Source organism: Acyrthosiphon pisum, chromosome A1 (assembly GCF_005508785.2).
Source record: "Acyrthosiphon pisum isolate AL4f chromosome A1, pea_aphid_22Mar2018_4r6ur, whole genome shotgun sequence".
NCBI classification, from domain to species: Eukaryota; Metazoa; Arthropoda; class Insecta; order Hemiptera; family Aphididae; genus Acyrthosiphon; species Acyrthosiphon pisum.
Window position 1 is genome coordinate 41,382,062 of NC_042494.1, and position 12,165 is coordinate 41,394,226.

The 12,165-nt window shown below is 30.9% G+C and overlaps 1 protein-coding gene across 1 annotated transcript in view; it reads left to right on the forward strand.

The window, feature by feature from the left end:
* Positions 1 to 130: 130 nt before the first annotated feature.
* Positions 131 to 12,165, forward strand: part of LOC100160560 (calcium and integrin-binding family member 3) — a 19,169-nt gene continuing 7,134 nt past the window's right edge. Inside the window, exons 1-2 of the mRNA XM_001951111.5 lie at positions 131 to 1,689; positions 6,574 to 6,608. Coding sequence (XP_001951146.2) covers positions 1,639 to 1,689; positions 6,574 to 6,608 — 86 coding nt within the window. The 5' untranslated portion in view covers positions 131 to 1,638. The remainder of the gene's footprint in view (positions 1,690 to 6,573; positions 6,609 to 12,165) is intronic.

A 12,165-nucleotide genomic window follows, 5' to 3' on the forward strand; every position in this document is an offset into this window, starting at 1 on the left:
ATGTAAATTGAAATATTTGTTTAAAAATAATAGGATTTTGTTTTGTATAAGATTTTGATACCTAATAATTGTGTATGATAATAATATGTTAAAGTTATATTTTTAAGTGCAATTTCATGGCCATTATTTTCAATCAAAATTATTAATTAATGTGTATACCATTTATAAAGTTAGTCAATATTTTTGTAAAAAGAAAAAAAAAATATGTGAAAACGTTAAAAGAAATTATTATGTTTAGTGTGTAAGCGGTGCTATGTGTAAACTTTTTGGTGCCATTTAAATATTTTAGTCAGCACTGTGTTTTACCTGATCTTAGTTTAATTGTTTTGTTACAAATAATAGTAGGTACTGTTCTTGCAACACACATTAGTAGGCTCAATTTTCTATATAAATATAATATGTATAAAACGTAACAATGATGACCACAGGGCAGACATATTTTCATTGAAATTATATTCGAGAGCTTACATATTTTATATTTTTGACCATTGTAACATAATACAGGGTTCGTTTATGGAAAGTTAACAAACAAAATTAAAATTAATAAAAGGGTTTAATTGAATATTATTTTATTTTTTCTAGTTTTTCAACACTTATTATTATTTTCTCGTTATTCTTAACACTTGTTGTATATTCATATTATGTACTGATTGTAAATTTAACATATTAGGGCATGTTTGTTAAGGTATATAATATAATATATATATTATATATATAAATATAAATATAAAATACTCATTTTGTTGTTATATAATACTTTTTTTCATTTTTTAAATATAAATCGAACAGTGCACAATGATTTTTATTTTTTAGTTTTACCAACATTTGTGTACCCCAGCATTATTTTAGTATCGTTTGTTTGTTCTTTTTTTTTCTGCTAACATTAACATACAGTACTTTATAAAAATGGCAAGGCCGAAAGTGCAATAAAATAATTTATACTATGTACAAATTTTTAAGTTAAATCAAAAAAGAAATCACGTTTACAAGCCGTTTTTATTATTTTATTTTAGATTTTTTTTTTTTTTGTTTTTCTTTTGTTTATCATTTGTATATTGATTGCCAAAAAATATAGGTTATATTATATTTTGCGTCTACGATTTTTTTTGTTGTTCGGTTGCCATTCGTGTGGCCAGCAACGCAATGGGTGACTTTAAAGTTTGACGATGTACTTTTTAATCTCGTTAAGTGAAAAAGGTCTGAGAGTCGAATAGTAGACGGCCGCTGGTCACCACACCCATATAATCGAAAATTACATTTCCCCGCGTGTGTAGTCCGTCGCGCACATTCCGCCCAGTTGGCGAAAAATCAAAAAAAGGTATTAAAAAGGCAGCCGCCGATTTCCCGTCCTCCGGTGCCGCCCGTCGCGTGACTTGACGCTCTTGTTTGCGAGGTGGTGCACCTGCCGCTCTCCAAGGAGCTCGGTCGGTTTCATTGCTCGGCCCGTTCGAATACTCGTTTGTACTTCACTGTGCACGGACGACGTTCGGTTAGCCCTCTCGTGCCGACAAGATTTCTCACGAATTCATTACTAGTATTTCGGTCCGAGACCGATCTCGCCGCGGATTTATGGTCTTCTCGTGTCCGCTCTCATAGCGGCGCGACGTGCAGTGTAGCTCCACGGGCGGCGGCGACGCTATGGGCAACAAGGCGATGACTTTCACCGAATCGCAGCTCGAAGACTACCAGGTGAATATCGGTGATAATTAATAACGACGTCGTTGTACGGTCATTATTATTCGTTGTAGGCGCGGTGCCGTCTTACACGCACAATTGGCCGATAAGACACGATCGGTCGGGTTTTCAGGTTTCCCCCCCACCCCGTACCCACACGTCGCGTTTGTTTTCATATTGGTCTACCACTTTTACCCGTTTCGTCGATCGTACAGCACATATAGCATAATATACGTATCATAATATATTGTGTAGTGAGTGCGGCGAGCAGGTCGTGTACCCCGCGATTACATAACCGGATAACGTGTTTCGGAGGGGTTTAATGCGGGCCGAAAGTGTACCGGTATAATATTATTGTATCTTCACGGTGTCGTCATGGGCGTGTGTAGACCTTATCCCGGGGGGGGGGGGGAAGACATTTTTGGTAACACAATCCGTGTTCCTGAAGATAACTTAGGTACTTATTATTAATATTTCAGTAGTCACACGGTTCAATTCTAATAATAGCATTTCACTTACAATATCTGGAAAGTGAAATACCCGCTGGTTAATATGGTTGTCTTCTAGTGTGTCTGCAGTGGTGTATGCCATTGGACGACATTAGTACGGAAATAAAAAATACATATTAGCGCGCATTGAGTGGCAAAGGCCGGGGCTATACGGGGAAAAACGTGTATAGCTGCTGCTCCGATATAAACCAAAGAATTTTAAATTCGTATACGCCGTGCATAGCCCCGGCCAAAGGCGATAAATCTATCATAGTTTGTAGGCATTAAAAGTGCGTAATATTATACGAACGTATTGCGCGCGGCTAAATTGTAATATTCGCAAATGTCGTATATTATACTAATTAACTAATAAAATTGTTTGAGATATAAGATAATATAACGGCAGTTACATATTTACATAGGTAACACTTATTTCAAACAACAGATAAATATTTTAGAATAAGTATATAAAATGCAGAAAACGAGGAGAAAATAAAATAATTATGACAGAAGAAAGTTTCGTACGGTTTTGACAAAATGTGATTTATATGAATACATTTATCTGATTTATATGTGAATAATAGGGCTAAATTACGTGTGTTTGGTAATTTGTTGACATATTAAACCAATTACTGCGTTTGACAATTAGAAGATTGAGTGCTCGACTCAAAACGAAGTAAATGCAGATACTACCAACAAAAAAAAAAATATAAAAATTTAAATTTAAATGTAGGTCACCATAGAATTTTCCGTGACGAATCGTATTTCTATAAAAAAAAAACCATTATATTATAAATACATTGGAAAATGTAAGTGTTCCGAGCATGATTTTGTTGGGTTGGTACTTTTTGTCTTTTTGAAGTCAATATACATAATATAAAGAAGGACAATATTCCAAACAACAAATAAGTATAATATTTAGGTATACTAAACCTAGTTAGGTGGGTACCTAATATAAATATCAAATTATAATATCTAAAAATAAAAACAACAGTAAGAAATCAAGTCATTGAGATGTTCAAAACGGTTGACTAGGTGGTGGGCCCCCATATAAGGAAAAAAAACCTGAGCCAATCACTGGGTGGGGGGTGAGACTAACTACACTGGAATAAACGGATATTATATTTGTATATAGTACCTACCGCACATCACACACTATAATGGAATCCGTGAGCACGAGATTAAAATCAAACATGTGTGTTGATAAATGCGTATTATAATAGTGTCTTCCTCCGACTTTCTGCTATTTTTAGATTTCGTTTCCCCGAGTTTGGACCATTCCGAGAACCACTAAATTATTTAAATGTAGAACGTGACAAAAACGGTAATATTATAATGTATAAATGTATAATATTAAATGGTTTTTTTTTTCTTTCGATTTGGAGTCGATGAACTGGCGCGAGCGTTACACGGAGGGATGACAGCTTTTCGTAGAGAAGAGAAGATGTTTATTACACGCGGTGCCGAGCGAGTTTTTTTTTTAAATTATTTCCTTTCTTTCTGGTAGCAAATCCGAAAAAATTCCGAGAAAACTATTCAATTTATTTGATCGTATCGCCGCGGTCGTCGGATCTAAAACATTCTTTTAATTTTGGTACCTACTATCCATATAATATTATGTAATACTTATATAGGTACACAAATTCGACATTGTACACGCTCGTAGATTATATTTATATACCTCTCTGACGTGTAAATTTCGTTATTTATCGGGGGTTCTTTTCTCCTTACCTTATTACTTTCTACCTCCCCGGTCGACGAAAACCCGGTGATACTCCTTCAAATTCTTCGCTGGTTAGGTTATGGATATATTACAATAATTATTGCAGTAATAGGTAAACATATGCTAAACATTGCTTGAAGCGACGTACGACTAAGGTCTAAGAGGGGCCACATAGTTCGGTCGCGCACTAATCGATAAGTCGTACAAAACGATACCCAATAACCATCAAAAATTCTGTTTGGACTTAAGATTTTGTGGAATTTATTGTCCGTATACAACTGTTAACCGACGAGGCGCCTATTTGACGAATTATACTGCATTAAATTATAATACAATTTATTATATAATTATCGTGATGCGACGGTCATAACATATTAGCATAACGTAAAACCATTCGTGCGCCGTCATAGTCGTAACCAATTAATATTTAGTAATTGTAACGCCGATCGCTCATCACTCGTGTTAGGTGATCATCCGCTTCAGTGGACACTTGTCCGAATCGGTAGGTATCACTTCGTTCAACGACAATAATATTGTATTGGCATGTTCTTAAATTATGCCGTTCGTCCAATATCCCTCTACACGTCTATGGTCTGTCACCTATAAGATGGCCAACCCATTTTCGGCTTCTATTTTGTTTTCGTAATAGGTATTACACAGAAATATAGAATATTGAAGCGTATTTACATTTCATAGTTTATGCAAATCATAATCATAAACCACGTAATAAATAAACCATGGCTCTGTTACTTGCGGTATGAATGTAGGGGAATGAATGTAGGTACTATATGGTATACCGTATACATATTATCATATCGTGGTTGAGCGGGTCCATACGTAGGTACTTCACATACTGTAAAAGTACTATTTTGGATTGTTACATATCGTAGATACCTATATGATATTCAACGTTTTTTTGTTGCTTGGTGTATTGTAGTGATGAATTTATGATTTTTTCCTTCTTTATTTTTTTGGGGAGTGGTCCTAAAATAATATCTACACATTGAGGATGGAGTTAAATCCCGACACTTTATGTATTAATCGATTCCCGAGTTCATTTGGCAATTATTGGCGAACGTACAATTTTACGTTCTGATTCCCAGCACACATAATATGGTTAACTCCCAAAATCCAGTCTATTAATGCAATTTTTTTTTAGTTATTCAATTTGATCAATTGTCATATTTTAATTCATTTTTCTATCGTGACTATTTAAAAGTACCCAAGTTTAACTTGTTTGATTTATTTGTTGAATGTTGTCAATAATTGTCATAGTGTGCTATTTTTTCATATATAGGTACTAGTGGATCTCACTCAGTTGCACCATGTAACAATAACTGATTTAAATGTGCACCCTCAAGGGACCAATACAGTAAGTACATAATTAACACAAAGTTTTATTAAACAAACGATGGTGGCGCCGGCGTCGCAGAAGTAATGCGAAAACTGGTCCCACGGTGTCGTTGGTTCCTAAACTAAAAAAAAAGGTATTATGGGATTATTGAAGGAAATGTAAAAATTTGAAACTCGTGGCTTTCAACAGTTGGTAGTTGCCAAACAAAAACAACGTTTTAGACTTTTAGTTATACTCGTTCATCATTATAGTTTCTTTCATAAACACTTATCCCTAATTTTTTACTGATATGCAACAAAACGGGAAGCGACTCTATTGCATACATCTTAATTGCCCCGGAATTGATTCATCGGTGTTGAAACCTGGAAATTAACTATAGTGAGCAGCCTGTCATCACCATGCTTTGATTGACCAAACCATAATTGACTTAAATTTGACTTATTCCGGTACCATACAAACAAGTCTTGAATAAAAAATTCCTAGATAATTTACGTGTTAGGTTACTAGGTTATTTATTTTTAAGATGATAAATTGACGAATAAGTAGGTAATAACTATAATAACAATGTTTGTCACAATCCGTTATCCACACATCCGGAATATCCAATATTAAAAGCAAATAGGTAATCATCGATCAATAATTACCTATGTATATATTTTTCTTAAGAATATCAATAACGATCGTATCATATGATTATGTTTGTTGTTTGATTAAAATCACGACGCGACAACAGAATACCTACTCTATAGTGTCCCGAGATTCAGTGACACTTAAATTTCGGATGGGCCAAGTGCACTTTGGAGTTTGGACATCAAAAATCAATAATTTCTTGTGTTCGAATGTCGAACGAACAGATAATACCTACCTGCGTATTATTATTATTATTATCAATATTATATTATTTAACTCGCACGTCGATCGGTGTATAAAATATAAAACACAATAATACACGACCGTCTAGCTACGGTGAAGCCGAGTTGTGGGCTGGGTCAATTAATAATGGTTTTTGCCGCAAAAACTGTACACGATAGTCGTCAATAATACATAAATAATAATTAATATAATATATTATTTATATACACGGGGGCGCGGAGTTTTACAATCGGATGCATTTTTCCCATTTCAGGATTCCCGCGATTCAATGGTCGTAAACTGAGTGTGTGCGTGTGTGACGCACATTGTAAAATATCGTAATATTAATTTTTTAGTTTGAAAAAAAAATTCATTTGCAAACCTCACGGCCCGCGCAATACATCCACTATTTCACCGACGTGTATATAGCTACACCCGGAAGCACCAAGATGTGTGTTTATTTTTTTTTCATCCTTTTACAGGACTGCACTTTTTTCACCAGGAAGGAAATACTTAGGTGAGTAGTATTATATAGCGGCAGTCACTGCAGCTCCTGTGCACATGTGTGCAAACAGGAGATGACGTGTATTATTTGCGTTACACTATATTTTGTGTGTCTGTGTGTTTTTTTTACCACCACACGTGTTTATTTAAAATCGAAGAGGATTTTATAAAAAAAATTAAACATTTGTGAATTGTATTTCATACACTAATATAATATAGATGTTATTTTAAAATAGTTATATAGTTCAAGACTTGTATGCAAATAGTATTAATTAAAACCATCTAAAAAAACGTTTTGTTTTTAAAATAACGACTATAATATACCAGTAAACATTTTTATTCGTATATCGTATGCTCAATATAAAAATAAAACTAAGAACCCTATAGTAGGTAAAGTACTATACATTAATATATTATTATGTAGATAGATAATAAAATAATTACTGTCTTATAAATTATATTTATTGGTTATTAAGTATTGCCTATACTTATATTACTGTAGACGAATGCAAGCCAAGAAGAGGCATATAATTTATTAGATTCTTTTTGATACTGTTACGAAACGATTGAACAAGTTTTTTTGTAAGAAGTTAACCGATTTTACGAAAAGAAAGAAAAGTAGTTTTCTTTTCAAATATAGTGTTTGTAGGCAGAGTTTGAAACCTGAATGATTTTTTTAATGGTTTTTGTTATTATTTTTTAGTTTAAATAACCGGTTAAGTGCGTCCATAAATATTCCGATTAATTAAAACCGGTTATATAAAATTATATTTTTTTAAAGGCTTTAGATAAAATAGAGTACATATTATTTTTTTACTTCAATTTTGTTTGTGTTTTTGTTTTTAATACATAATATAAATGTAAAAATGATTTATATAATGTATATAAATCACCTATATGTGGTGTGTCTGTACTCAGTGTATTATGATGAAATATACATAGTACATAGGTGGAATTCGCATTTGTCCGATATAGTCACTAAAAATTATCGAACAATTACACTTGCACCTCATTTACAAAAGTGTCAAGTGGATCTAGACAAAACCAATAAAGCAAGTTTAATAATTACGAGCATAGTCGAGGGAATGAGGACTTAGCCCCTCTCACGAAGTCTCGTTCAGCTATATTATAAAAACCGTTAACTTCTTCCGAAACCATATAATATTTAAAAAAAGGGAAAGTGGATGTCGCTCTGCTGTACAGTAGGTTACAAGTGGGTTGCTGTCATGGATGGTGTTAAATTTGAATTCAATGATAAAATATCATTATATAAGAAAAACGATTCTGAGCGAAAACGGTCAGGCAGCCTATTATTATTCCTAAGTATATTTTATGATATTATTGTGAATAAAGTAATTTATATATTTACCTATTTACGTGGAACCTTGTTTCAAATTTTTAATTCTTAGCTATACAAGTTAAACATTTTATACATTTTTAACTACAAAAGAATATTATTATATTTTAAATTTTGTCAAAATTCGAACTTTAAATGCTTATAAAAAAAAATAGTGCTATTTTTTAAAAATATTTTTCAACTGCTATTGTAACAATATGTTAGGAGCCTTGCAATAGATTTTCACGCTTTTTTACCCAACAAATAACATTTTATTGATATTTATAGAAAAAAAAAAAATTGAAAACTGACTGTCCATAAACAGCTCAAAAAGAGTCAAACAATTCTCATGTATCTACAGTTATTCTTTTTTCAATAACAATGAAATAAATAATAATGAAACCGCTACATGAGAAATCGAGTGAATTATCCAGTAGTGTAAAAATATGAACTTCAAATGTTCAAACGTTCATAAATATTTAATTTGATTTGCTTGTAGACATTTTTTTTTTGATAAAGGTAGACTAACTTATGAGGAATCTTGAATTACATTTTCAAATCTTAAATCTAAAAAGAACAATTTTTATGAATTCTTGACTCAAAATAATTTGCAAATTTTCGTGATTTTTCCATATTTTGTCAAGGTTTGAAGTTTAAATGCTTATGAAAAAAACTGTGACAAAGGATTTTTAATATTTTTCAAATGGCATTGTAATAATATAGTAGGAGCGTTGTATTAAATTTTCAAGCATTTTTACTCAACAAATAAAGTTTCATTGACATTCATAGAAATAAAACAAATACAATTGGAAACAGAAAATGTTTCTAAACAGTTCAAAACAAATCAAAATATTTTGAAAATTTTATCGTGTATAGAAAATGCAAGTATAAATTATTAAAATGATCAGTGAAAATGTCATGTATATGTGTTCATTTGTTTTAGAGTTACACCAAAAACCAAAATCGCTTTGGGTAAAAATTCCCGTTTTTCCTTAATTTGTATGTTGTTTTTCCCGGCGCTTCTGAAAACTATTGGGAATTTTAAAATTTTACCTCCTGAATGTAACGAGATTCACTTTCCCATCGAACAAGATACTTTTCAAGAAAATCTAAGCAGATTTACTGCCCTAAATTGTTATGACAGACACAAAAAAAAAAGGTGGGAAAGTGGGTGTGGCTCTGCTGTACAGTAGGTTACAAGAGGGTCACTGTAATGGATAGTGTTAAATTTGAATTCAATGATATAATATCATTGTATAAGAAAAACGATTATGCTACAATGATAACATTATAACAATGATAAGAACGAAATAAACATTTTATAATAATTATATTAAACATTAAATAGTAAAAATATAAATACAGGGAACATGCCTGAAAAAAAAAGAAAAAAAAACCCCATAAAAATGATTTATCTGTACGTATTCATATATTTGTAACCACTTTAAATGTTGAGCCCTATAGTATACGTGTTTATGTACCATAATGGCCTATGCACACGCAACATAATAAAAACCAAAAATTATTACAGGTCCATTTATTATATAACTAATGAAAAATTAACAAATTGCAATTTAGTACTTATATAAATTTGGTAAATCATTTAAGTAACCATTTATAATAATAGTCTATTATTTTATTATTTTTCTTCGCTAATAGCCAATAGGTAAATACTTTACCAGGGGCGGACTGTGAGGTAAATAGCCCAGTATTCTATAAAACTAAACGGTCCAAACCCTTTTAAGACAGCTTCTTTATGAATACCTACTTTTTCGGCTATAAATTATAAATAGACAATATCCAATAGGTTTTGATATTATAAATTTTATAAGAATCATAAATTTTTAATAATTTTGATATTTTTAATGTTTGTTTACTATTGTTTTAATCATTTATTTCATAGTCACAAATACTCACAACTCATACTCGTATTAAACGAAAATCATCGTCATCAGTTTCAGAATCGTCGCATTATTGTAGTCATTACTTTTAATATAAACTTTATATAAACGTTATCTGTTCTCTTTTTCAACAAATCTACAATATTTTCATAAATATTTGCAAATGGTTCAATAATTGTAGTTTAGCAATAACTTTGCGGCGGTCGATGTACCAAGTAAATAAGATAAAGAGTTTAAACATTTTTCTGGATAAAACTGATTTTTAAAATTGTTGGTTAAGGAATTATAATATACACTATAGGTACAACATACCTAATATGCTCATATTATTATTATTATTATAAACTTATGGTTAGACTATGAACTTATTGTACCACTGTACCAACCAATAGCAGTGTTTTTAAACTGTTTCGTATTTAAAAATAAATTTATTAGTAATATCGTCAAATGTTCAAAATTTCAAATGCCCCGGCGGCCCGGCCCACATATATAAGCCGGCCCGGTGTGCTACGGCACACTAGCAGACCTGGCCAGTCCACCCTGTACTTTACTTTGTATACCTATTAAGGGTAAAAGAAATCAACTGATATTGGTATAATGAATTATTAATACAATCGACCAATATTCCTCTAAAGATCGACGGGTTGGCGATCCTTGCTATACTATATAGGTAGACATACCAAATACCACTCACTCACTCATCAATACATCTCAACAACTACAAAACGTGTACCTACGAACTTGAAATTTGAAATAGTGGTTCGTCTAATGATCTATAAATTATGTGCAATACGAAAGGATTTTCGGAAATTTGTATTTTAATGAGGTGTATAAACAAGGATTTTGAGATTCACGACGGAAACTGGAATTTTTTTTTAATTTATAAGTAGTTGCCATTAGTTACAGAATATAATTGCAATTTTTTATAGTAGAAATTAGTATTCTTTTTATGCAAATGGTTGTCATTAGTTATACTCGGGTATAAGATGAGGTAAAAGCATGCATCAAATTGTAGCGCACACTATGGCTTATCAAGTAAACAAATAATATCTTAAAATGATTACCTAATATGAGAGTTTATTTATAAAATTATTTTAGATTCTGAGTGGAACGATGAATGTATTGATTTTACAATGATGTGTGTTTTTTTATTTTTATTTTTATTTTTGTGTCTGTCATTACTTTTTAGGACAGTAAAAGTGCTTGGATTTTCTTCAACAGTACCTTTCCTGATAGGAAAGTGAATCTAGTTTGTACTTTGGGGAGTCAAAAGTAACATTTTTCCAATAGTTTTCAAAAGCGCCGTGAAAAACAAAAGAAAAATTAAGGAAAAACGGGAATTTTTACGCAAAATCTGTTTTCGAGAAAATTGATTTTGGTTTTTGGTGTAACATTAAAACGAATGACTGTAGATATATGAAATTTTCACTGGTTATTTATATTTCCATTTTCTATACATGATAAAATTTAAAAAATATTTTGATTTGTTTTGAACTATTTAGGGACATTTTCAGTTTCCAATATTATTAGTTTTTTGTTCTATGAATGTCAATAAAACTTTATTTGTTGAGTAAAAATACTTGAAAATTTAATACAAGGCTCCTACTATATTATTACAATGACATTTGAAAAATATTAAAAATCCTTAGTCACAGTTTTTTTTTATTAGCATTTAAAGTTTAAAAATTGACAAAATATGGTAAAATCACGAAAATTACCTAATTATTTTGAGTTTATAATTCGTAAAAATTTTTTTTTTTAGAACTAAGATTTTAAAATGTAATACAAGATTCCTTATAGGATAATCTACCTTTATCAAAAAAAAAATGTCTATAAGAAACTCAAATTAAATTTTTATGAGCGTTTGAAATTCATATTTTTACAACATTTGGTATTTACTCGATTTCTTACGTAACGATTTTCTTATTTTGTTGTAATTAAAAAACGAATGACTGTAGAAACTTGAAAAGTTCACTGAATGTTTATATTAGCATTTTCTATATACGATAAAATTTTGAAAATAATTTGACTCTTTTTGATCTATTTACGGATATTGTAAGTTTTCAATTTTTTTAGTTTTTTTTTCTATAAATATCAATAAAGTTTTAAGTAGTGGGCCAAAAAGTGTAAAAAATTAATACAGGGCTCCTGATACATTGTTACAATAGCAGTTGAAAAATATTACAAATACATAGGCACAATTTTTTTTTATAAGCATTTGAAGTTAAAATCTTGACAAAATTTACCAAATTTAAAATTGAATAATTATTTTGTAGTTAAAAATTTATAAAAAAAATCAACTTTTATATCTAAGGATTGAAAATTAAAACAAG